This window comes from Chanodichthys erythropterus, chromosome 20 (assembly GCF_024489055.1).
Source record: "Chanodichthys erythropterus isolate Z2021 chromosome 20, ASM2448905v1, whole genome shotgun sequence".
Taxonomy (NCBI): Eukaryota; Metazoa; Chordata; class Actinopteri; order Cypriniformes; family Xenocyprididae; genus Chanodichthys; species Chanodichthys erythropterus.
The window spans coordinates 24,669,847-24,697,076 of record NC_090240.1 but is presented as its reverse complement, the minus strand read 5'-3'; the positions used below and the strand labels follow the sequence as shown (position 1 = coordinate 24,697,076).

The following is a 27,230-nucleotide window of genomic DNA, read 5'->3' as shown; positions in this document are numbered from 1 at the left end:
CTCCCCTAGATTTCTGGAAAAATGTCAGGTGTATGGTTTCATAATGGTTGCCATTGAAAACAGACTCACCAGGCCAAGATGCTGTTCCTCCCCTTAGGAATGCAAGTGTGCTGGCTTGCCCCTGCATGCTGAGCTCATAAGCCTACGATAAGGCCGTGCCAGTCAACCACTGCCAACATGCCTGGCTGCCAAGACTTTGATGAGCGAGATACCCATTCTCACCTTTTTACCTAATGGTCTACTGTACAGATCTATGATGTTTCTTCAGTTTTTTTTAAGGTATTCGTAAATTACGTCATCATTTACTCAACCACGTCGTTCTAGATCTTTATGACTTGTATGACACAAAATGTGAAATACTGTGTGTGTACTGATCATTTTTTCATGCAGTTACAATGAACAGTGTCTGAGGTTTCAAAGTTTCAAAAAGCCCCTTAAAACTATCATTCAAATTCTTCAAGGCAAGTCTTTTGCGTGGTTGCGCTTCGGGTGACCTGAGTTTGAGTCCCATCTCGTAGACCTTTCCCGATCCCGTCCCCCTCTCTTTCCCACTTTGTTTCCTGTCTTCACTATACTATCCAATATCTCAATAATTCCAAAAATAAATCTTTTAAAATCTTATAAATCTTTAAAAAAGAAAGAAAAGAAATCTAAGTCATTATTCACTGGAAATATTGATAACATCTGATTCTGATACCGATATCTACAGCAGTGGTCCTTTATAATGAATCAACTGATTCACAAATCAAACTTGGTTTTCGGGGTTTAACTCAATGACTCAATCTGGTCACAGCTGTTAACAGCTCGCTGGAGGGAAATTTTATCAGTAAATATATATATATTGAATATATAGTCATGTGGACCACTGTTATGGTTTTGTGGCGCATTTGCATCTTTTTTGAAGTCACATCAACCATTTTATAGTATCTGCACTCCCCATTTATTGAAGTCCATTGTTTTAATACAGGTTTGATACTTCACAAAGGTGAATCAATTATGACATTTTTTTATAACTGTTTTTATATAATTTGAAGCTTTTATAAGTTTTCACCTTCAATCATTTTTTAATGTTTAGATTTGCACTTGTGACAAATTTGGTTCTTCTAGCTGGCTGTCAGCCCCAAGCATTCCCTTCCCACTCCTTCATATTTTACTAGTTTTTCCCCCTTTGTCCTCAAGTCGCTTTTAATTTATGTTCTTGTTTGGGTTTTTTTGTTGTTTCTCCAGCACCATAGCTCACACAGAGCTGCTTTTGACTTTTTGGGAGTGAATTTTCAGAGAAACCTCTCTGGCGCAGGGAAGCGTCAACCCCAGCTGTGTTTCTGTGTGTTTTCTCCTCTCTTCTTTACCTCCACGTGCCTCCGTCTCCTTGCTCTCTCCTTTGAGATGCCTTCTTTCTATCTGGCTCCTTTCCTTTCCTTCATATCTCTGCACCTTCCTTATGGTTCCGTCTTTATACCCCTCCACTCAACTCACCCCCTCGTGTGTGCCTCTGAAGTGTGTTGGGAAGTGTTGATGCAGTGCGGGGATCTATACAGTAGGCTCCAAAGAGCCCTTGACATAGGCAGAGAGTAGGGCCAGGCCCTTCTGACCATTCCCCCCAGACAAACGCACACACTCCCCAAGAACTCTCTATGCACAGCCCTGCTTTTATATTCTCTCTTTCTTTTCTCCCTCGTTCTTTCTCGCCTGGATCCCCGCAGAGCATCCTTTCATGTGTTTGAAGTGGAGGCCCTGAAATGAAAGGCCGTGAAGGAGGCACGGATAGGTTTTTGTGAGTGTTGGAGTTGGGGAGGGGGATTATATGGATATGGTGTTGTGCACCTTTAGCTTTGGCTATGAGGAGGTTGCTCTAGGTACTCAAACGTGGCCATTCAAATTGATGGAGCCCATGTTCGAATTTTGGCGTGAATTTTAAATAATTAACCTTGATGATATCTGTTTTTCTTTTAATATATATATTATACACTTTTTATACACAAATACTACCATTTGAAAGTTTGAGGTCAGTAAGAGAAAAAGGCACGGGCTGCTCTCAGTTTTCTTTGGATCTGTCGTCCCCCTGAAAGAATTGCAGATGAGTGCTGTGTCTGTCAGCTGCTCCTGGCAATACAGAAGCTCTCAAAGGCTTGCCAGTGCTTTGCCATGGAAGCCCTGCGTGTACGTGGTGCAGAGGAAACCAGATCTCGATAGGTAAAGATTCTACAGTAACACTGACTCAGAAGATGCAAATTTGGGGTGTGACAGAGGACGCAGTGTGAATGTGGGTGGGAGATGGTTGCATGGGTGTCAGGATGTCACTGTTTGGATGACTGGTGTGCTTGTACATGCAGCCCCAGATGACCCTGTGCTGACTCTGTTGCAGGTTAAAGGGAATAATTCATCGCTGGGCTACCAAGGAAAAGGGCTTCAGAGCAGCTTTGAGTTTTGTGGATTTTGGGGCTGTTTTACCATGCTGGAAAGCTGATGGTGTGTATTGGAACATGGTTGCTGGTTTTTAGAAGGTTTGTTACCAGTCCGAGATGGTCTAAGAGCATCAATGATGTGCTGGGAACCAGCTACCATTTTCCAAAACACATCTACAAGCTTTAGCCTGATTATTTCCAGCTGGTAATAATGTGTGTGGACAAACTACTAATTATTTTGGTCATCTGGAATATGTGTGACCAAATGACAGGCGTTGCTGCTTTTCCTTGAAAGTAGATTCTTCTGTTTTTTTTTTTTTTTTTTTTCATTCTCTTTTATTCCCTCTCACGGGCTGTTAGAGGTTTGTCCGCTGTCAGTCTGGGCCCCCGCGGGGCAGTGCAATAAACAGATCAATACAGCGGGCCTGCACACATTAATATCTGTCGTGGTGCCTCCGACCCGATCACTCAGGCCCACACGCCAGCCTCGGAAATGGCCGCCAGCTCCCGAGGGAACCGTCTAATTAAAAAAAGGCCAGAGGAGAGAGGGAGCGAGAGATGAGAGCGAGGGAGAGGAAGAGAGGGAGGCATGCAGGATGGATTTTCTATTTAACACTCTTTCATTAGAGAGTGTGCTTCCTGTTGTGACCCTGTTAGTTTGGTAATGTTGGGAGATGGGTCTGGGATGGTCTAATATCACAGATTCAGTAGGGAGACCAGCGGCTCAATTACATTGCAGTCATGTTATCTCACACAGTTTAAGTCATTATTATTCATATGTAGTTTGTTTTATTTTATTGACTTTTGTTAGTGGTGTTTGCTAAGGATTAGCAATATGAACTAACTTCTAATCTTAAGTATTAATTTTCAGCACATCCCACACTGTTTTATGTACATGGACATGAATGATACATGAATCGAGTGGCTTGTCGAGGTGCGGAATTACTTTTATAAGCAAACAAACTCATGATTTTTGCTTGGCGAATGATAAACAATAATACAAAAAAAATCCATTAATAGATTTAAGAACACCATATCAACCCACAACACCCTAGAAATGTGCCATCGACTGTTCATGAGCAAACATCACAATTTTCTTCATAAAATATTGATATTTTAAAGTCTAACCAGTGAAAATGTGTTTTTAGTACATTATGGATGTTTTTTCCATATTATGATTTTTTTGGGACTCCCAGGGGTCTGCAAGGGCCAAATTTGACGTTAATACTGTTTAATTTTCGCTTTCTAAAGTCAGAAATCATGAGATTGATTAATCATTTATTTTATTCTATTGACAGTCCTCGTTTTGTTTTTGTTAAGGTTTATTAGTTTTAATGGTGGGTAGAAAAAAAAGATGTTTTTATTAATAAACAATATGATTCATATGCAATTCATATGCTCATCACTTCATTGGGAGCCCCATGTTGAACAGTGAAGAAGTGACTCTGAAATAGATCACCTCGCTTTTCCTTTAACTGATTAAAAGGATTCATTTTTGGGGTGGAGTGTGAAGTCTTGCCTGTGTTGCAGTTAACACACCCTGCTCTGGTACTCTTGGACTGAATCTTACTGTGTCGGTTCAGAGCTAGACTGACAGATTTGGCACTGACAGCACGGACCGGACGAGTTTCTCGATTTAACTGGTCTGTTCGTTCCATTCACAGAGCTGCTGCGTGTGCGTCAGGAAGCCATGGCTGCCGTTAGAAATCCGGGAGGAATGGAAGCCCACGTCCCCACTGCAGGCAGCTCCTCCAGCCAGCGGCGCAAACAGGGCCTTCCCCAGCACAGAGACGCACAGTTTCCTGAGCGGTAATACACATGCACAACATCGTACTCTCTGGAATATCCCTTTTGCAGATTTTTTCAGCATGTTCTAATCTAAAATATTTACATTAAATGTATGTTCAGTCTTTCACATTAGTCTCTCCTCCTCTTGCTCTGTGATGGGCGCATCGCAACCTGAAATGGCGTCCTAACCAGACAAGATGCGACAAGTTTTATCTATCACTATCACAACTAATAAGAAGATATTTGATGTTCGCTGTAAAATTATGTGGCAAAAGTTTTGGGCCAATGAGATTTCACTCTGCTACCCAGCGTGATGCAGAAACAGAGACCAAATGGCTGACAAAATTTAGGAAAGTCTGATTAGGACAGTGGCTGAAACCACACATATGCTTTTTTGACTATATTGGATGAGCTGTATATGTGCACACGTTAGCGCGTGTGGTTGATAAATGCCCCTCTGCTGAGTGGAAACCTCTGAGGCGCACTTTAAGAACACGGATACAGGAGAAAATGCTAAGCTTTAAAATAACATGAATATTTTACATTAATAATGAAGCCAACATCCGACTCTAATGAATACTGCATGCGTGTTGGAGTGGGTGACTGCCTGCCGAAGAGAAAAGAGGGAAAAATTGAATTATGCACCACAGAAACGGAAGAGGGAAAAGGAAGGGAAAAATAGAAGTTGGCGTTAAGGCCACGGAAAGAATAGAAAATCCACTTAATGGGATGTGCCAGTGGGTATGACCTCTGCGATGACCTCTTCGCAACACTGTTCGATTTGATCTTGTCAGGAGGCATTTATAGGGCTCAGGACCGAACGGGTCACTAGGACAACACACACCGTTCTCCTCCCTGCAACGTTTCTCCCCCCGAATCGCTCTCCTCCTCCCTCTCTCCTCATCTCAGCGAGGCCACTGTGCTTGCGGCGCTCCCCTCCGCCTCCAAACAAAGCCCAGGCAGCGGGAGTAGGCAGGTAATTGCTTGTCGATTATTTATGTGGCGCGGGAAGCTGGAGGATCGATAATGGGCCGGCGAGGCGAGGCGGTAGGGAGGAAGTGAATTGGGAGGGGTCGCCCAGCGTGGGTGGGGGAACTCTGTTCGGTTCCTGGCCCAGCGCAGCATCATGTCAGGAGCTCAGCGTGCAGCTTTGACCAGCCAGCCGCCGCAGCTCCGCCAGCTCACGGTAATTAGCCACACAGGACCGCTGATGTTAACGAGGCCTGCACACTTCCTAGGTTGTGGGTGAAAGGAGGGAGGGAGGAAAGTGTTTTTTTTTCCTTGCTCCTACACACACAATTTTTTTGTTCATTGGTTATTTAACCCTTTGTTTTACCGTGTAGTTTGAGCTCTGGAAATTGCGAAACTGCTAAGATGCACATTTATGGGTTAAATCACCCAAAATTCTGTCATCGTTTACGTTTACTCATCATCATGTTGATACAAACCCATATAACTTTCTTTCTTTTGAGGAACACATAAGAGGATTTTTTTTTTCATGTAGTTACAATGAATAGGGATTTTTAAGCTTCAAAAATACGCACAATAAAAGTACTATAAAAGTGGTCTATATGAATGTCTATATGTGCTTGGCATGTTCTTAAGAATTCATGAGAATGAATCATTTGATTTGATTCACAAAATCAGTCTGAATGATTCATTAAAAGAGAAACACTTTTGGATACTTAATTGGTGCTTTCATGTCTTTTCTGAAGCATTAAAGCTTCAGTCTGTATTCTTTAAAATTGTATGTCACAATGCAGTCTTCCAAATTTCTCCTTTTGTTCTCGCAAAGTCATACGAGAATACGACAGTGGAAAAATAATAACAGAATACTGGCCTGGACGTTTGTGTGGGCTACAAGCTTTTAGCACAGATTGTGTGACATTGCTAACCCCTCTAAAGTATCGACAGAGAGTCCGCCAGGCTAAAATGGTGTGCCGGAAACCATTCCTCAAGCTCACCTTTCTATCGACTCTCCATAATTGATTATCTGACGCCCATTAGTGGCTATTGTTAAAAACAAATCATTACCAAGATCAATAGTCCTGCAGCCATGGCTGGCCATTTGTCTGGGTTTAAATGGCAGATTGCATTTAGGGAATCTGCAAGGCAAATCCTAATGTGTTTGGCATGTGGGGCAGCACAAGCAACAGACAGTGGTCTGGGGTGGGGGGCGTTGGGTGAGCAAGAGCCTTATGCATTTTAATGTGCTTCCTGTGCAAATGTGTTCCCGCCTCGAGTCAAGGCGAGGCGGGCACGGTGTGGCGAGCGGCTAATCCCCCGCGCTCCTCTCATTAAGGGCCATCCTGTCAGCTCCGCTCCACTTTTCTCTCTCTCTCTTTTTCTCGTCTGGCCAGTTTGGTGCTCTGCCTCTGCTTTCACACACACACACAAACACACACACATAGACAACACTCCACACTGCCGTTGCTTTCAGGCAGGGAGCGTCGTCGCTGCCACTCTGACAGGTCGTCACACATGAGCGAACACAAGTGGCGTCTACTTGCCCTACCGCTAGCTAGGTTGCGAGAGAGCGAGAAAGATCGACAGATAGAGAAAAGAAGAGACGGGGCAGGGTGGAGGAACGGAGGCAGTCCTCAAAAGATGTAGAGGTAATTAAGCCGGTAAACTGAGCAACAGTCAGTGTGCTGGAAATAAATGCTACACATTTTTAAATCTGCCTTGTGCAATTTTTAAAATTGTACTTTTATCTCTACTTAAAGGGATAGTTCACCCAAAAATGAAAATAGTCATCAGTTACTCTCATGACTTTTTTATATATCTGTGAAACACAAAAGAAGATATTCTGAAGAATGTTTCAGATGCTTTTGTCCATACAATGAAAGTCAGTAGGGGTCATTGTATGGGTTAAAAAAAATATCTTCTTGTTTGACAGAATGTTCATACCTTTTTAAAGCACAGAGAAAACTAACAAGACAACTGGAAAACCTGTTTGGAAATATTCATCATTTTTGCAGTTTGGTCTGGTGTAGATAATGGAGTACAAATTACACACTGCACCTTTAAAAATTTTTAACATTTCGAGTATTTTGTGAGAATACGCATTAAAACGGAGTCATAAACCCTGCCCTCCAAACATATCGCCCTGTTTTTCCTTGTATTATTTCAACTCCATTTTTCTTTTTCTGTCGGCCAAAGATCCAGAGTGAAATGGTTAATGCTTGCCTCATTCCAAAATTGCTTCCTATAAAAGGAGAAGCACGTCTGCCGGGCACGTCTCCCCATGATTACAGCTAATTACTATCGAGCGGACGCCTCGCGGCCCCAGTCATGCAGCTTTAATTGACCGTTATTCATCTGTGGGCCGCGCAGGGCGGCGCAGAGTTTGGCAGGCCTGGCCAGCGCCGCCCGGGCTAATTGTGAGGCCTGAGGGATTAGGCCAGGTGATTACACACTTCACAGTGTAATTACATAAGCATGGCTGGGCTGCCGGCCCGACTCCCGGCCCCAAGGTCACGCGCTGCCTTCTTCCAGATTAATTGGAGCTGCCACAGAAGTGCGAGGCACCGGCGGAAAGCGGTTATACGATTAGCATTAACATTTCAACAGCCGCCCAATCGATCGATGATTTCCCCCCTTTGTGTCTCTCCACACCTTTCTCAACCAACCTGTGTTTTTTAGAACTCTTCTTTGTTTTTGCTCAAGGAAGACACGCAAGGGCTATTTAGCTAAGAAATTACATAAAAACTAAGTAGAGCACAACAAAATATGGCTTCTCCCCTCATTTCAGATGGGTTTTTTTTATTTTTCGTCTCTTCTGTTTGGATGTTTATGTGTTGTGGTGTGTTGCTCAGTCTCTCTCCCCCTGGAGCAAGCGTTGCTCAGTCTCAAGTACAAAGCAACCGCGCTGTTCTTTCGCTTGCTTTAGGTGTGTTGGGTTTCATTTATATTTATGCATGTGTGAGCGCGTGTGTTGGTTGGGGGGCTCAGTGAAGAGTTGCAGTAAATGGAGGGGCTTGCATTGGCAAAGGAGCACGAAAAAGCTTTAAAAAGACACTGCAGGATTCGCCTGTATTTCAGCACCTTGCCACTAGTACACTTCTTCATATTTTTTCTCTCCCTCCTTTTCTCTCCTTACCCCGCCTCTCATTTTCCTTCTTCCCCGCCGGGGCTCTATAAAAGGTGCCGCTGTATTGTATATGAACAGCCTGTGTTCTTCGCCTGTACAAAAGGAGAAAAATATAATTGAGGCTACGCAACACGCCACCTTTTTATTGGCTGAATACGGCGGAGAGAGGCAGGAAGAGGAGGGGGATGTGTGCGTGTGTGTTGGGGTGGAAGAGGAAGAACTGTGTTAATTAGTGGGTGCTTCAGCCTGTAGCCCGGGCGAGGCTGGGGGGCCGCCCCAGCTGTCGGAGTATGACATGCTCTTATTGTGCATTCAGGCCTCATTACCAGAGTGGCAGGGCCGCAGAGCGCGGCAGAGCAAGAGGGAGGGAGCGAGCGAGAGCGAGGAGATGATGGAGGTTGTGGTGGTGGGGTGGGGGCAAGGATACAAACAGTGCCGCTGTCCGCAGCGTGACAGGACTGATGAGGGGCTACGGTCGCTCGCGTGCACCGGAGGGAGCGATAAAAATAACCGATGGAAGAGAACGCAGCATTTCCATAACACCACACAGCCATACTGTATTCGACTTGTATTGGTAGTATACCGCCACACAGCAGTAACAGATTGTTGACAACCTGTTCATTACCATAGCGCCGTACAACTGTACCAAACTCCTTAAAAAACCTTAAAATGGTAAAAATTAAACAGACATATTAGCTTGTTGGAAATCTATATTGTTAGCTTTCCATAACAGACTGTTGAAAACCTACCTGTTTCAATATCATAATACCACACAATAAGAAAGCATGTATTGTGTAAGTCAACATGACATATTTACTTCATACATAGTCTTAGTCTTATTATGAATGATTCATGTATGTACTTTACTCCAAAGAAGAAATCTTCACAGTCTATGTTTATATTTCATACATTAAATTTATCTTTTTGAATATATCCTGTGTATGAAAAAGTTATCATGTAATATGAATTAAAATGGGTTATGAATGCTGTTTCATGAAAGACTTGTTTACAGTAGAAATACAGTAGCAGTTTATTAATGATGGTGTGTTTTTGTGTGTGTGTGTGTGTGTGTGTGTGTGTACACAGAGACATATCGCACCCTCCTCCATTGCTGTCCCCGCAGAACGCTCCTCACATTGCTCTGGGGCCTCACCTGCGTCCCCCGTTCCTGGGCATGCCTTCTGCCCTCTGCCAAGCCCCAGGTGAGCATTACCTCCGCCAGATGTAACACACACTCACATTAACTCCTAACTCATTTAACCTGGGAGTTTCTTTAATGGGGTATGGGTTGTTTTCCACTCTACTAATATTTAAATTTGTATTAAAGTTGCCTTAAAAAAAGAATATAGCATTATTTAACAACATATCAAATACAATAACATTTATTTAAAATTAATATTTTTAAAAACAAAAGGTTAGGATTGAAAATACAATAGATATTGATCAACATTAAGGCAGAACATGTAACATCCATAGTTAATGTGATGAACTACACCTACAGTATGTTACTCTGCTAGGACACCTGTGTGAACTTGAGAACTGACTTCGTACATCCACTAAAAATTACCTTGAGACCAGTTGGTTAAAAGTAATTGCAAAAATGACTCATTTATTTGGTGCCACTGTATATATCTCTATGTTGAATGTGTATAATCTGTGAACACTTGATGTATATTGTATACAATTAGATGTATACTTTATTTATTTATAATGATAGCTGTACAATGTGGGATGAATATGTTTCCCTACCCTGTAAAATTAATGTTCTCTTGCTGTTGTTCTGTAGGTTATGGTTTCCTGCAGCCTGCTCAAGCAGAGATGTTCGCCCGTCAACAAGAGATTCTTCGTAAACAGAACCTTGCTAGGTAACGTTATAGCTGCACAGAGAAAAGTGTTTCAGTAGTTACAAGATTTTATCAGGAAAGTTTATTTCCAAGTTGCAGTGTGCATCTCTGATTGTGGACTGTTCCTCCAGGTTGGAAATGTCTGCTGAGTTGTTGAGACAGAAGGAGTTAGAGAACCTCCACAGGCAGCGACTGCTGGCGGACCCATTGGGCCTGCATCCCGGGCTCCCTGCAGAACACCCTGCCTTGCGCAGCCTGCAAGAAATCCCAGAGGGCCACCCACTCCGAGAAGAGCTCAATCGCCGCAACGCCATGCTGGTTTTGCGGCACAACAACACCCCATTACTCTCCCTCAACCACCAGGGGGCAGCAGCAGGCACTTCCTCTAAAGACCTCAGCAACAGGAAGAGCTTGAGGAAAGGAGGACACCTCAGAGGAGACCAACAAGGGGGTTCGTCTGAGACTAAAGAGATGCTCAGTGAGGGTTGTGCTCGGGATGGAGAAACAGAGGGACAGGATGAAGACATGAAAGACTCAGAGATTGATGCAGAGGTTGGGGAAGACAGGGCTGAGAGACTTTCCAAAGCGGATGGCCATGGTCTCGGTTCGGAGGTGTGCCAAGGCAAGGATGTGACCAAGTCTAGTGAAACAGTGAAAGAGCTGGGGGAGGGGTCAGGAAGGCTCAGTGCCCCTTGTAGCTCCATTGGCCAAGAGTCACCGACCCACCACCTCTTCACATCAGGACTGAGCAAGAGTGAGGCCAAATACCTGCCACCAGGAATCCCACCCTTACCCACTTTGCCTGGACAAACGCTGCCCTTTACCTTTCCATACACCAGCCCTTACTTTCACACCGGTGAGTTCACAGCTCTTTAAAATTCAGATAACAAAATCTAATCACATTCAATGAGACATACTGTATTTCCATAGTCCAAAATTCCTCCAATTCGAGTTCAGCAACATGTCCAATGCACTCCTCATTTAAAACGAACATACAGAACACTAGTGTTAGTGACACCATATGCCTGCTCCTCAACTTTAACAATCTGTTAAATCTGGAGTTCACATAGTATTCCTTGTCCTCAAAGAGACAGAAAGAGTGAGCAAGAGAGTTAGAGAGAGAAACTGAGAAATTGAGCCCAGAGTGCAAGCAAGCCCAGAGCAAGTTTTAATGGAAAATGAGTCTCCTAATGAGGAAGTGACCAATTCAGAGAGAGGCTGAGCTAACCCACCTCAGGCATTCTAGCAAATACTGAACATGCAACATACAAAAAGATTTTGGCTCACATACCAAAATGCACCAATATACCAACAAACAAACGAATGATATGATATATATGATATAATGAGAGAGAGAGAGAGAGAGAGAGAGAGAGAGAGCAAGACAGGTATGCTCACAAACAATTAAAAAATAGTTTAAAAATTTGTATATAAAAAAAAAAAAAAACTGCCAAAATGAATTATTTAACATAATATGCAGGTTTCTCTTGTCCATGTAAATGTAAGTGTATGGCTATCGCCACTGTCAAGATAAAAAAAAAAAAAGACAATAAATACTAACACTAAAAAGTACTATAAAATACCATGATAAGTCAAGAATTTTGGGTTGTTCTTGGGACAAAGCTATAGTACTTTCACTGGTAAATTTTGGAGCTTGACAGTAACAATCATCATCCACTTTTGTTGTATGTAATGTTCCACAAAAAAATTTTTGAATAACATGAGAAAATTATAGAATTATGTGGTGAAATATTCTTTCAAAAGATATCATCGAAGCATACAAGGTTAAACCCCACATTAATATCTAGTTAAAGGCGAGTAGCTTAAGTGTTTGTCCCCACCTAACTTGAATGAGTGCAGAGCAACTTTGGCCATCTGAAATGCATTACCTGCTCCAGCTGAGAGACCTCCCCCAGGAAGGGGCCCTGCCGCTGACCTTTACTAAATTCTGTAATAGGCAGGGTCAATAACAGAGCGGTGTGTAGGCGCGAGCGTGTGTGTAAGGGGACAGGGGGCCTTCTGTCTCTAATGATTTCTGCTTCCTCTTGGCCCGGCGGGCCCACAGGCGCCATGGGAGGTCTTTTCGTGGACGGAGAAGAGGCGGGAGCAGCCGAGGACATCAGCAAGTGGAGTGTGGAGGAGGTGTGCAGCTTCATCAACAGCCTAGCAGGCTGTGGGGAGTACACACAGGTGAGGACAAGAGCAGGAGCAGAGCGTTGGACACCTCCTCTCCTGCCCCTGCCTTTAACAGGGGCTACTGGAGACATACAGTACAGCACAGAATGAAGATCATGTGCTGCAATTTATAGACAAGAACATTAGACCAGAATAGCTTGATTTAGTTGTTTCTTCAGTGTTCTTTAAAAAGTTAGAAGGCCGCTCTGCGCTGCTCTTATCTTTCTCACTCACAGCTCTGTCTCACACATCTCACCACACTGAATGTCAATCTGTCGCATGCTCAACGCATCACCAAAACCCCACCGTTGACCGCAGCGCACCACATTTCACTGCAGATGCCGAGTATGCATGAGCTTCCCCATGGAATAAGAGTCACGTGTGTTGTGTGCATGTTGAGTGAATTGGTCAATGTTCATCAACGTCAGCTGAAGTTAGGTCATCTGTTTCAGGTCTTCAGAGAGCAGGCCATTGATGGCGAGACTCTGCCACTGCTAACTGAGGACCACTTGCTCAACAACATGGGACTGAAACTGGGTCCTGCCCTCAAGATTCGCTCTCAGGTAAAGAAAAGACCTGCTGTACCAGGGGTGTCAAATCCTGCTCCTGGAGGGCCAACATCCTGCAAGTTTTATGTATGCCTTACTCCAACTTTATTAAGAAATCCTGAGACCTTGAATAACTGATTGAGGTGTTTAAATGGGGTTGTAACTAAACTTTGCAGGAAGGTAGCTCTCCAGAACAAGAAGCTGCAATAATAGTGGACAGATATACAAGAGGGAAAGGGTGGGCAACTCTGTCCCCACTGTCTTGCAGAATTTAGCTCCAACCCTAATCAAACACACATGAACAAGCTTATCTAGGTCTCCTGGATCACTAGAAAGTTAGTTTTGAGTTTGATCAGGGTTGGAGCTAAACTCTGCTGGACAGTAGACTTAGAGGGCCAAAGTAGTCCACCTCTGCCATAGAGCAAGGAGAGCCACCTTCCTGAGTTTAGCTCAAATCCTACTAAAATACACCTGAACAAACTAATACAAGGTCTTCAAGATCACTCAAAACTTCTGATCAGGTGTGTTGGCAAGGAATGGATCAAAACTGCAGGAAAGTTTCCCTTCAAGAGCAGGAGTGCATACTCCTGTCATGTGGTCTCCAAATTTGGTTTTCCCAAAATAATTGGTTTTCCATACAGTGCCTGGGGGGCCCTACAGAGATGGTCCGTGATAAATGAACATATTAGAACTTCTGACCAGAAGATATTTGCAGTTTTTACACCCACATTCAGGGCCCCACAGACCTATAGTTAGGCCCACATTTTTGTCTTGTTCCTTCATGTGTAATCACATTTCTTCGTTCATTATTCTGAGCAGACATGAAAGCAATCGTCTTGTATCACTGTCTTATACACATCCTTATGCACTTCCTGTTGGGTGTACGGTGTGAGAAATAACGCTGGCATGTGGCTGCTTTCCTCAGGTGGCGCGACGTATTGGGAGAATATTCTACATGACCAGCTTCCCGCTGGCCCTCCCGCTGCCGCCATCTGTTCTGCGCCCCACAGACAGAGACCCCCTGCCCGCCGAGACCCGTCCTCCTTCTACCGGCAGCACTTCCTCTCCATTCAGCGTGCCCCCTCCCGCCTGCCGCGCCTCCCCCAAACAGGAGAACGGAAACCCCTCCTCAGCGGGAGCCTACGACTCCACTAAACCTCCCTCGTAGAATTGGCCATTAAAACTCTTGACTGCTTCTCCATATGGCAGAGGCAGTGCTTCAGGGAGGAGGTAAAGACGGAAAGAGGGCATGAAGGGGGCCCTCTTTGAACTATTCTTTCCTTCCTCTTACCCCCTCTACCCCCCCCTCCCGAAATAAAAAGCAAACTTGAGGACCTTTATGCAGAGGCACTTAATCTTTTTAGGAAAAGTGTGGAGAAATGTGCAGAAAGAAGAGAGACACTGATGAAATGACGCAGGCTGGAACAGCTCCACCCTTCGCAGCGGCTGTGAGGAAGCCAGAATCCAAAGATGTGCAAATAGGGACTTGGGGACGAGACAGGAAGGGTTAGAGTGTGCGAGAGATGAACGTGAGCAGACAGCTGCTTCTAAACAGCTTGCCAGAAGGAAGAGAGAGGCATCCAGCGAGCGCACAAGGTATACATGCGACATTCTTTTGTGTCAGACGTTGTAGGAAAGCATCATTCGCTGCGATGAACTCTTGTGGTAACCAACATTCTCGGGGAGTGGTGAACTTCGCAAAACGCAAAAGACACTTTCTTTTCTTGCTTTCACGTCACCTCCTCCTCCAACTTCCAGCCGTTTCAAATTCTCTGGAGTTGGTTTAGCTTTGAAAGACTAAATTCTCCGAAGAGGAGTAAATATAAGAACAGGATGGAACTCATTTGCAGACTTGACCAGTGCAACTATGCATTCCACAGTCCAAAACCAAAGATGGATGGATGTGGAATTTTCAAACGAGATCTAGTGTTGATCTCTCCGGTGACGAAACAAGGTACACATACAGGGGCGTACTGAAGGAAGAGAACCTCAAAAAGAGAGATGTGTAAAGCACTTAAGACTTCCTGTGACCAAAAGCCATCAGCCAAAGCAATGGCCCAACCTCTCACCCGACGAACATCTGGGCCCGTTTTAGTTTCATGACCCCGCGAAAAAAGAGCATTAGGGAAGGATGTCATACGTTATACGTCCCACCCTATGCCAGTCCATAGATGGATTAATGCCATTGTGAGGTCACACTTACTGCTGTGGGAAAGACATGTTATCCTGAATTGTACAGAAACATGCTCAAGATGAGAATATACTGAAGATGAAATAAGTGGTACGTTTTGTTAAATGTAGTTGCACGAGTTAAAAATCTTTATTACTGAACGAAATGTGACTGGTGTTACTTTTGTTCATTTTTCTGTTTGCTGTGTATTCCAGTTGTAATAATCATGAGCCCCAATCTTAAATGCCACTTCAGCATATAAATGAGGAAAAAAATATTTATAGAAATTTGTTTGCTGTAGTTAGAGCAACGAGATATTAAATTGTCCTTAAATTGATCCCAAAGAACAATACTTTTCTCTTTGTTGCAGGGAAATGGACGGCACAAAGCTCTTTATGCAAATCTTTGAAAATTTTTTCTTTTTAAATATGTAAGCAATTAATTAAGATCGTCTCTAGATTTCCCATCAATGTTTTGTCTTCATCCTATTTTTCTATTCTCTGCTGGGTGAAATAAATCCTATTGAAAACTTAAAAGATGCTTGTTTTCTCTTTTGTTTCTCAGAGTAATGTTTATTTCCAAACTCCTCCACAGTAAGGCAGGGAGTGGCGGCCCCAGTGGATGGTAAATCCCCTGGTTAGGGGAGGGAGCAAGTATGTGTGTGTAGGGTTCAGGTCAACAACAGCTGTCAGAGCGTCAGGTTCAGTCACAGGCCAGGGCCCCTGTGGTCCCCGCCTAACCCAAAGAACAAATGACTCTCAGGGACGTCCGCCATCCGCCTCTTAAAAAAAAAAAATCTTTTTACTGCAACCGTGACTGTCAGCACCAGGTGCTGCATGTGATAGACTGTGCTCTGAATGATCGATGAGTAAACCTGTTACTCAGACTCACGCAAATGAGTGCCGCAGCTCTAGTGAAAACTGAATTTACAGTAATGAAGCCCAGCTGAAGTTTAGTCATGGTGGCCTGAATTTAACGTTGCCTGACGTTCTGAACAGCACCTTAAGCTGGGAACGATGATGAAACAGGAAAGATGCTTCATCCGTAACAGCTGTCACAACCAGTTGTGAGCATAACAGAGGATGATTTGAAGTTAAAGGAATAAAATGTTATTGTTTACTGATCCTAAATCTGTTTCAAACCTATATCACTCTCTCATGAAACACAAAAAGAGAATTTTCAGGACACTTTTCTATGCAGTTACATTGAATGTGGATTTGTATGCAAATACACCATAAAAGCTGTCAATATGACTAGCGTGCTATCCACCTTACTCCTGAAGAGCCTACTGCGTTTTGAATTATGGGAGGCACTTCTGGTTTGGGGAACTTCCATTCAAAAAGACTGAAATGAATCATTTAAAATCACTAAACTAAATCGTATGTCAGTTTGACTGAATGATCTGTCAATTTTGCTTCATGTTTTATTTTCAGACATCATGAGAATAATGCAACGCTTCGTATTTTAACGTGACGTTATAACAAAGAATATCTATAACAAGAATATCTATTGCTGCCATCTTTTCCTTATTTTCTTTTTTCCCTTTGAATTCTGCTGTAATAATATGAAAAAGGACAACATATACTGCAAATATGTGGTCTATTCTCCCGATATAATTTACAATATATCCCATTAATAATTCACTGGAATGAACGAAGAATCTCTCGTTTTCTTCAAATCCTCACGTTTCTTTCCTAGTTTGTTTTTACAGGTAAATACAATTTATTAACTGTCAAAATGACAGAAATCACTTTGAAATAGTATCACGCAATGCTGAAGGTAATGAACATTTTTAATTAAGGCAACGTATATGACATGCAGTGGTGTTCTGAAATGAGGCACATTTTTATGAATCAATGTAAATTCATGTCCGTTACTCTTAACGTTCTCACATTTTCCTCGTTAAATGAACATTACATAAAGAAAAAAAGAAACCAAATACAATTCTATTTTGTATTTTTACATTAACAATGTAATTAATGTTCTATTTATTAAAACCAAGTTAATCTCATCAAGTTTCGTAAGCATTTTTACATTTATTCCAAAATAATATCTAAAGGCAGTAACAATTTAACCCTATGGTATGCAATCAATGAGGAAAAAATTATATGTTTTTCCTGGAGGCAACACTCGTAGGCTACCGTAGAGGGTAAAACATTTTATTTTTGCATTAATTTTCAGGTGTTCTTTTTAATAGTCAACTTATTTCGGATCATCAGTCATGCTCGGTAAACTGTCTGTCACAGACAATGTATTTTTCACCAAGCTGATTGCTTAATAAAACCCCTACTCTGACATGACAAAGAGGTGATATTTACTTTTTAATTACTCTTCCCATCGACGGCATCATTTTGTTCATTCAGACTGACTCGCCGAACGCGCGTGTAAACAAGAGGCGGGATTTATTGCACAAACCAATCATATCCACTCATAGCGCGATGGAGGCATTGCCTCCTCTCACATGACTTTCACCCATTCATTCTCTAACCCCCACCCCCACAAAAACCCACCGCACACTTTAGGGGCTCTGTTGATGAGCTATGAGCTCAAAGGAGGTACGAGAGACACAGAATCCCGCTGTAACTTTACCTGCGGGTGTCACTGTTGGACAGTGTTCCTTTAGAAAAACGAGTGATTTGTAGAGTTTTTTCATTGTCACATTTTGTAATATTTGCGTTGTTTTACTTTTGTAATATGGATTATTTTTTGCTCATCCTAATTTTTTGAGGAGGCACTGCCTCGCTTGCCTCCTCAGAGGAAACACCACTTGGGATATTTAACCCCTCCGTTATTGCTGTGGAAAGAATCGCACTTTTGGGTTTATTCAGTCTGTTGAAAGTACCTTGTTGATGCTTTTACACTTTTAAATGTGCCCTAGATTCAAAAATTTAATTTACCTCGGCATAGTTGAATAACAAGAGTTCAGTACATGGAAAAGACATACAGTGAGTCTCAAACTCCATTGTTTCATCCTTCTTATATAAATCTCATTTGTTTAAAAGACCTCAGAAGAACAGGCGAATCTCAACATAACACAGACTGTTACGTAACAGTCGGGGTGTACGCCCCTAATATTTGCATATGCCAGCCCATGTTCACAACATTATGAAAGGAATTACACAAGGGCAGCCAGTATAAATGTCTGGATCTGCACAGCTGAATCATCAGACTAGGTAAGCAAGCAAGAACAACAGCGAAAAATGGCAGATGGAGCAATAATAACTGACATGATCCATGATATCATGATATTTTTAGTGATATTTGTAAATTGTCTTTCTAAATGTTTTGTTAGCATGTTGCTAATGTACTGTTAAATGTGGTTAAAGTTACCATCGTTTCTTACTGTATTCACGGAGACGAGACTGTCGTTATTTTCATTTTTAAACACTTGCAGTCTGTATAATTCATAAACACAACTTCATTCTTTATAAATCTCTCCAACAGTGTAGCATTAGCCGTTAGCCACAGAGCACAATCAAACTCAAGCAGAATCAAATGTAAACATCCAATTAAATACTCTACTTACGCGATTAGACATGTTGCATGACGAACACTTTGTAAAGATCCACTGAACTTTGTTTATAGCTATTTAAGGCAAGCACAAGCTCCGTGGGCGGAAAGCATGAGATTTAAAGGGGCCGCGCTGCATAAATCGGCGCATTTATAATGATGCCCCAAAATAGGCAGTTAAAAAAATGAATTAAAAAAAAAACACTATGGGGTATTTTGAGCTGAAACTTCACAGACACATTCAGGGGACACCTAAGACTTATATTACATTTTTTGAAAACATGTTCTTGGGCACCTTTAAATTTCCTTTTAATAGTAGTAGAATAGAGAGTAGAAACATGTCATCTCATTTTACCCAGTTTTAAAAAAAATGTATTGCATTCATAGAGCCAGCCTTTCACTGATTGTTTACAGCTTAACAGAAGTTACACTCATAATTCCCGCAAAGCGTCATGGGGCGTAGGTGGATATTCCAAGTCTTCTATCACCACACACTGGGTTTGAGACAGACTAAAACTAGTCATCAGAGCATAATCTTCCTCTCCATACTGAACTGTTTAAAGCTGCTGCTAGTTAACTGAACTTGAGAACCAGATCAGTCCAATTCCTAAACTCACTCATGAACTACAACTTTGAATTGCACTTGTAAAAGAATGATTTAGCAAATAAGTTAAATAAATATGATTTAATTTTTTTTTGGTTGCGCTATTCTAATAGTTTACTTTTTTTAACCAATTTCCTACAGCAGAGCTGCGTAGAGTTCCGACAGCTTAAACGCTGCTTTAAAACGTTTAGAAAAAGCCAAGCGATTTCAGAAAGTGATGTGAAAGCACTGAAGGGGAGAGATGATTTGGCGAGAGAACAGGCTGCTCTCTGTTTTCTTCTCTTCCTCTCTCCCCACCTGGGCAGCACAGCCTGGCAGTGGATGATACGAGCGTTTGGCAGCCTGGTGCTCAGGGCTGACCTCGTGCCTCCACCTCCGCCTCTGGTTTACCCATTCACCACCGCTAAACACAAGCAGTGCCCTCGGCACAACAAAGCAACCTCTCTAAAATGCTGAGGTAAATAAAGACAGCTTTATGTGGTTTTAAAACAAAGTTCAGGTCATCTTTAATTTGACAACATTATGAAGCATAAGATGAAAAAGTAAAGTCCATTTGTTTTGTTTCACACTTTATAAAATACAATGGTGCAAATGTACATGGCTTTTAACGGAACAGTTCATCCCTAAATGTTTCATGTCTTGGCGAGCTATTCATTTAATAACAGTATCAATCATGTTTGGATGTGAAATAGAAATGTCCCTCTGATGTAACCACTGTATTTTTAGTCCTCCTGATCAGAGAGCTCTAGGTCCTCAACCATATCTTCATCTCCCTCAGCGACTTCCTTCAGCTCTGTGCTCAACATCTTCTTTGGTGCTTTGCCTTTAGAAGACGAGGGCTTTTTCTGGTCACCATCTGAGAGAAAGGGAGAAATGGAGAACAGATAAATGGTATGGGAGTGGTCCTGAAGTGAATATATTGAATATCTAGCCCTAAACAGAGCCAACCGTAGCTCAATTCAGAAACATATAATCACCAGAATCATCCTCCTCCGAGTCATCTACAGCCTCTTCATCGCTCAGGTCTGAGAGGTCCTCGAGGCCTTCATCAACCTCATCAGAGTCACCCTGTTCACCTATAAAGAAAATTAGAAAATGTCTTCAGAACAATAATCGGTCCCACTTTTACTTTTATTAAGTGGCCTTAACTACTATGTACTTACATCAAAAAATAAGTACAATGTACTTAATGGGTTCATATTGAATTGCAAAGCACATTTGCAGCTACTGAGGTGGAATACGGGTAAGGTTAGGGAAAGCTTTGGTGGTATGGGTAGGTTTAAGGGTAGGGGTTAGGGTTAAGAGAAATTACGGAAATTAATTACAGATGTAATTACATGCAGGTGTTTTTAAAATAAAAATACAATGTAAAAACATGTACCCTTTTAATTTTTGCTCTGCAAGTGAATGCTAAGTGTTATAATATAACAACATTTAACGTTTTCATTCTTGAAAACTGCGCACATGGATTCCCATTAAACACTCAACTGAAAGAGCTTGTATAATTATAATTTTAGCGGAAGCATTCATCTAGAGACAAGACCACTGACCTACCCATGCTGCTCATGCACAAGTTACCATTTACATGACAAAAATAGAGGCTAGCTTCTGACGGCAATTTAGCCTCGCTAATCCAGAGGTGTGTGTGGGAGTGTCTCGTGCTCTCTGAAGAGGACAGGGCTGAAATCCCTGAGCTTTGAAGTGGGATTTGATTAGATGCTGCCTGGGAGGTGAATGGCAGCACAGACACCACCCCAGCCAGGCACCCTCCACCCTAATTACCCAGAACACACTGGAGCCAGCCAGAGGGGGGAGTCGAGCTTAACACCATGTGCACACCTTGCTGCTGAGAGCGGGCTCATGCATCTTAATATAAACGGTGGATGGCTGACCGTAGAGTTCAGAGAGGGTACGGAAAGTCCACCAGGAGCACGAGGCAAAGACTTTAATGACTGCCTGTGGACTGATCAATACAGTGAAAATGCAGGAGGGGGAAACAAATCAAAGACACAAATCTACATGTTGCTCTCAGCAACGAAAACAGCCTTGACACAGGAACACTGAACATCAGAGTGTTTACTAGGTGTGCAACTGTTATTGGTTATAAAAAATAAAAATAAAAAAAAAATCAAACCGTACCGTGCTCCACACACGGGTTGGCACACTAGAACTACGGTTCCTGTCATATCTAACGACACATACATATCTATAATATGGTTTGTTGAAAATAAATAAAACCGAGAGACTAGGCTAATACTTGTTTCTGGTTACGCATTCTGTCTTCCCCTAAACTTTGTTCAATGCGAGTGCGGTATGCTCTATATATGACCGGTCATTTACGCCGTCATCACCCGGGTGTTGATAGCACACGAGTGTAGGTGAGACCTGAACAACACATGTTGCTATCTTTGTTTAAACTAAACTCATTTATGCCTTGTCAAATTAAACATTCAAGCGCAAGACGCGAAAGAGAACTCGCGCACAGGCTGTGAGAAGATTTGTGCACTCATCTGAAGCGCGCACATGAAAGCGTGTGAACAGCACGCAAATATTGAGTTCTCTTTCAAGTCTTGCGCTTGAACAGAGAAATTCACACAAAACTTGTCAACATGCCAATCTTGGCGAGTATCCTAGCAAACATAGTAGGTTATGTCTTAAGCGAACTTAAAGGTGCCCAAGATTAAAAAATTGAATTTACCTCGGCATAGTTAAATAACAAGAGTTCAGTACATGGAAATGACATACAGTGAGTCTCAAACACCATTGTTTCCTCCTCCTTATATAAATCTCATTTGTTTAAAAGACCTCTGAAGAACAGGCGAATCTCAACATAACACCGACTGTTACGTAACAGTCGGGATTATTAATATGTACGCCCCCAATATTTGCATATGCCAGCCCATGTTCAAGGCATTAGACAAGCCAGTATTAACGTCTGGATCTGCACAGCTGAATCATCAGACTAGGTAAGCAAGCAAGAACAATAGCAAAAAAATATTAAATGGAGCAATAATAACTGACATGATTCATGATAACATGATATTTTTAGTGATATTTGTAAATTGTCTTTCTAAATGTTTCGTTAACATTTTGCTAATGTACTGTTAAATGTGGTTAAAGTTACCATTGTTTATTACTGTATTCACGGAGACAAGAGCCATCATTATTTTCATTTTTAAACACTTGCAGTCTGTATAATTCATAAACACAACTTCATTCTTTATAAATCTCTCCAACAGTGTAGCATTAGCCGTTAGCCACGGAGCACAGCCTCAAATTCACTCAGAATCAAATGTAAACATCAAAATAAACACTGTACTTACACGATTAGACATGCTGCATGACGAACACTTTGTAAAGATCCATTTTGAGGGTTATATTAGCTGTGTGAATTTTTTTTATGTTGTTTAAGGCAAGCGCGAGCTCTTAGGGCGTGGAGCACCAGATTTAAAGGGCCACACACCCTGAATCGGCTCATTTATAATGATGCCCCAAAATAGGCAGTTAAAAATAAAAATCAATTTAAAGAAAATCTATGGGGTATTTTGAGCTGTAACTTCAGAGACACATTCAGGGGACACCTTAGACTTATATTACATCTTTTAAAAAAAAGTTCTAGGGCACTTGAGAAAGAATGCATGTGTACAGTATCTGTGTACTGTATCCGTTTATTGTCTTAAAGTGACAGTAGCCTAATATTCCTGCTGTCTATATGTTTTTAACATTAATCAAACAACAAAACAGTGACAAAAACCGTGATAAAAACCGAAGTGCAAGTAATTTGAACCGTTGCACCCCTAGTGTTTAAAAAATGAGCAAACACATTAAGATGAAGGAACCTCAAGCTAAGTCTTTGATAACGTTGACAGCATTAAACAGCCTGGCACATTGCATCAATAACAAAAAGACAAACACTACTCAAGAACATTAACGGGTCAAAAGTTGAAGCTGCAGTCCACCAATTATCGCCTTTGTCGCCATCTCTGTTTGAAACATGCGATTGCAGTCATATGCGGAATAGTTGTCGTTACGTGGGTTGTGCATCGGCACGACGGCTCAGTGCGGATGAATCTAATGTTTGTTGTCAATCACCACATCTATGTGGATACTGTACTTCAGAATCAGATTCTACATCTTGAAAGTATGACCAATATAAGAATTTTCACTGGAAAATATCATCTGAACAAGTAACATTTCTGCCACTTTTGTTCTGACCAACTGAGGAAAAAAGCATTAGGCCTAGAATAAATCGCACTGCTAATGATGATTAAATCCAACGATCGCTTAGCTCGGGTCATGCCAAACGTGCAAATTATTATTACTGTTATACTTTGCTCTCAAATTGTTAATGTTAACAACATCAGCATTGCGTGACGCCCTGCGTCTCACTCAGTTCCCTAGCTCGTGAATCAGTATATCATGTAAATGAATGTGGCCGATTCCCTGATCAGTACCCTGACTACTGAACCAGGGAGCTGATTGAGATGCACGCTATGTGTATTTAGTGTATAATAGAGTTACCTGTAGATTTCAATTTCTGTAGCCACTCCACAGTCCAAAGTCTTTTGCTTTTTGACTACAGGTGAATCTCCAGTTGTCACTGATGATTGTTATTTAGAGCTTTCTGGATTACAATCCGCCATCAAAAAGATAAGTTTAATTATTTCAGCTGCTGTGAGAACAGGCTATAAATGATCCGCTACCAGCAGCATCCTCACATTATAAAACCGACTTGCCTGGAGTAGGCCTACTCCTTTTTTTTGTTTACAGACATAACGCAATGACACAAAGACGAACTGCTGCATGCTCGAATTTCCCACGGAAATCCACCAGGTCGCTCTTATTTTAAAACATTATTACAAGCTTACCTTTGTGAATCGGACTAAGATAAGGAGATAGTTTTGAACACTGGCTGGTTATGTACTTGCTCAAATTGGTTTTGGATCATTTTTAACCAAAAAAAAAGTTACAGACTGCAGCTTTAAAACTTCACAGTTTTATCCAAAAGTTAAGAGAAGTCATCAAACCGATAGACTACTGCAAAAAAAGAGAGGGGGATACATTAACTGAACACCTTGTCAATGACTCAAAAGATGGAAACTCGAGATCTGGATCACGTGTCGAAAAAAATTATCTTGATTAGAGACTAATTCGACTTGTAAACAAGCTTAGTATGAAAAATTTTTTTATGACAGTTAACCATTCAATTATTATAGGTAAAAACAAGAGAAACATCCTTACAAGTGCATTTACAGAAAGAAAAAAGTTATTTGTAAACTGTTTCTCTCTTTTCAACTGTGGTGGATGTATTATTATTATTATTATTATTACAATTTAAAATAACAGTTTTCTACTGTAATATATTTTAAAATGTTATTTATTTTTGTGATGGTAAAACTAAATTTTCAGCATCATTACTCCAGTCTTCAGTGTCACATGATCCTTCAGAAATCATTCTAATATGCTGATTTGGTGAAACATTTCTTTGTGTTGAAAACAGTTTTACTTCTTAATATATTTGTGGAAAAATTTTTGTAGGACTCTTTGATGGAAAGAAATGTGAAAATAATTTGAAATAAATGTAATTACTGCAATCTCTAGATTTTTCTTTAATGCGTGAAATTAAACGTGCATCAGGGTTTATAAAAACTAACCTGCAGGGTATAAAAATATTACTAAAGGGGATAATACTACTATAAAAAAATACCTAAAAGATAATGGACATTCTGTTTTTATGTTTTTAAGTAAATATTGTACACATTAAGCTATCTGTCAGTAAATTTGATTTATATTTGTATTATACTATCCATTAGCAACTGGTTGACTACTAAAGTTACCTGCTTTAAAACAAGCTTCCGCAAAACCAGTCATGTACAGTCAGAAGTTGTATTATCCTAGAATCCGGGGTACGGACATGTAAAATGACATTATAAATAACTGTCTCTTCCTTCCACCTCCACTTTAGTCCTTTCCTGCCCTCTTCTACTTCTACAGCCGCTTACACTGAAGCTCTGCCTTGTGACTGCTATAAAACAAACTGCAAAAGTGAAAATGTCTTAATCAAAAGTGTGGAAAAGTGAAATATATTTGTTGGTTTGGTAAGAGAGTAGAACAGAACAACAAATCAACAACAAAAAAGGGCTTTTTGTTTGACGATATGCAACCGAGACCACAAATTAATATATTAGAGGTCATGTGACGCTGTTCTCCGGGTCTAAGCGCTGGAGGTATGGGGCCGGTTAAGCCGTGTGGTGAAGGAGCGGCCACTAACATCTTTCCAAGTGAATGTTTTGAATTACAAACCCCCACTGGGATCCAAGTATGCAAAAAAAGCTTCCTGTAAGAGGGAACAGAGTAAGAGAGAGCGAGAGACAGACAGAATGAGAGAGAGATTTGTAGGGACTCCACACAATGAGCACCAGATGTAAAAAAGAAAAAAGAAAAAAAAGCCCTTCCTCTTGCCTCCAACCTCCATGGGACTTTTTCTGCGGCTGTCGGCTCATGGGCGGGAGGAGTGGGAGAGTGTGGCATGTGTCCGACACATGACCCAGCACACAACTCCAGATATAGAGTTAAAGAGGAGAGGCAAGTGCACGTCTGACAGCTGACCTGCCCTCCACTGAGATCCATTCACACTCACAGAGAGAGAGAGAGAGAGAGAGAGGGCTCATAAAACTGAAATGGAAAGGATATATTTTGTGTCCATCTTTGTGTTATATTATCGTATATTGTTTTTGAATTATTATGCGTGTAATAGCTTCCTACTGGAAACGTTTCTAAATATTCAATGTCAACTGTTAAGATTATTAATCAAATTTTCAAAGCCAAAATTGAATCAAAATTGAGTTTGATTTCTTAATATACATCCCTTATCTTTCTGTACATGATTCATCTGCACATATAAAAAAATATTCATCTTTATAATCTTTCATAAAAATGTTATAACTTGCTCCACCTATAAAACAATGACATAACTTGCTTCCCCTCTAATCCTGACATAAAGAGACAATGAAGAAAATCAAGACTCATCTCTTGCTAAACATCCTGTTTCACGCAGAAATGCTGCTATAGAGAAGCATAATGGGTTATAAACAATATTTAATCTGAGTCAGAGTAAAATAAAGTTCAATAGATCTGTTAGGTTCATACTTTCTGTATTTCTCTGAGATGAGAATCTTCTGACAGTGCAGTGCAATGGACTACAGCCTCCCAGTGACAAAGAAAGGCATTACAGGAAAACAAAAATCCTTCCCATTGCACATGTTAGTATGGTATATACATTAGTTGCACTGTGGGAACAGAGCAATATATTAACTTGAAGTCGTACCTTTGGATTGGAACAGGTCGTCATCATTATCGTCACTATCTGAATCAAAAAGACCCTTGAACTCCTTTTTGTCTTCTTTTTTGTCTTCAGCCTTCTTGCGCTTGATTTCAGGGAGATTCAAATCCTCCATCTAAATTAAAAAACAATGGAAAAGAGAAAAATATTATCTTTAAATGCTGTCATTAATCAAAACTGGCAAAAACGTGAACAAAAACTGCAGATATGACATTAATGAGAATATAATGCTAATGAAATGCTTCTATTTTTTTTTTTTTTCTTCTTCAGATTTAGTTTAAGGCCAAATCTGGTTGAGACATCTAGCCCTCCACCACCCCACCCGAAAAAAAAAAAAAAACACAACAAAAAACAAACAAACAGTGGAAGTGTTTTTTTCTAGTTGTACAATGAGCTATTCTGCGAGTTTCCTTCCATCTCTTTAACATCAGATGTCACAAATCAGTCACTGCTGAGACTGAGTATTCATTAGAAATCTTAATACTAAGGATTCACATTATAATATATTATAATTTAATAATAGTATTGGGGAAACAAAGACCAATAGCTACAAAAAGGTAATAAAGTTATATTCTCCCCTAAAAACATAATAGGATCTAAGTATGTGTGTGTATTGATGGAGGAAGTGGCAGAGGCAGTAGAGGCAGGAGGGAGGCAGTGGTAATCAGATCTGAGCGTGGGGACTCGGTGGATCAAAGCCTGGGACGCAGCCCTGAGCGCTATAATACTCTTCCTGTAGCACTAGCCCTGC

The 27,230-nt window shown here is 41.2% G+C and overlaps 2 protein-coding genes across 7 annotated transcripts in view; one reads left to right on the top strand and one right to left on the bottom strand.

Annotated features, from left to right (window-relative positions):
* samd11 (sterile alpha motif domain containing 11) overlaps positions 1-15,537 on the top strand; it is a 60,937-nt gene extending 45,400 nt beyond the window's left edge. For 5 of the 6 annotated variants that reach the window (XM_067371009.1, XM_067371011.1, XM_067371012.1 and 2 more), the window contains exons 7-13: positions 4,070-4,214; positions 9,373-9,488; positions 10,073-10,151; positions 10,262-10,986; positions 12,196-12,320; positions 12,758-12,868; positions 13,779-15,537. In XM_067371009.1, the coding sequence (XP_067227110.1) occupies positions 4,070-4,214; positions 9,373-9,488; positions 10,073-10,151; positions 10,262-10,986; positions 12,196-12,320; positions 12,758-12,868; positions 13,779-14,021 (1,544 nt within the window). In that variant the 3' untranslated portion in view covers positions 14,022-15,537. The remainder of the gene's footprint in view (positions 1-4,069; positions 4,215-9,372; positions 9,489-10,072; positions 10,152-10,261; positions 10,987-12,195; positions 12,321-12,757; positions 12,869-13,778) is intronic. The other variant, XM_067371010.1, reaches the window with a different exon arrangement.
* Positions 15,538-19,609: 4,072 nt separating this feature from the next.
* noc2l (NOC2-like nucleolar associated transcriptional repressor) overlaps positions 19,610-27,230 on the bottom strand; it is a 35,443-nt gene continuing 27,822 nt past the window's right edge. The window contains exons 17-19 of the mRNA XM_067371696.1: positions 26,465-26,594; positions 20,115-20,213; positions 19,610-19,993 (exon numbers count right to left, since the gene is read on the bottom strand). Of these exons, the coding sequence (XP_067227797.1) occupies positions 19,860-19,993; positions 20,115-20,213; positions 26,465-26,594 (363 nt within the window). The 3' untranslated portion in view covers positions 19,610-19,859. The remainder of the gene's footprint in view (positions 19,994-20,114; positions 20,214-26,464; positions 26,595-27,230) is intronic.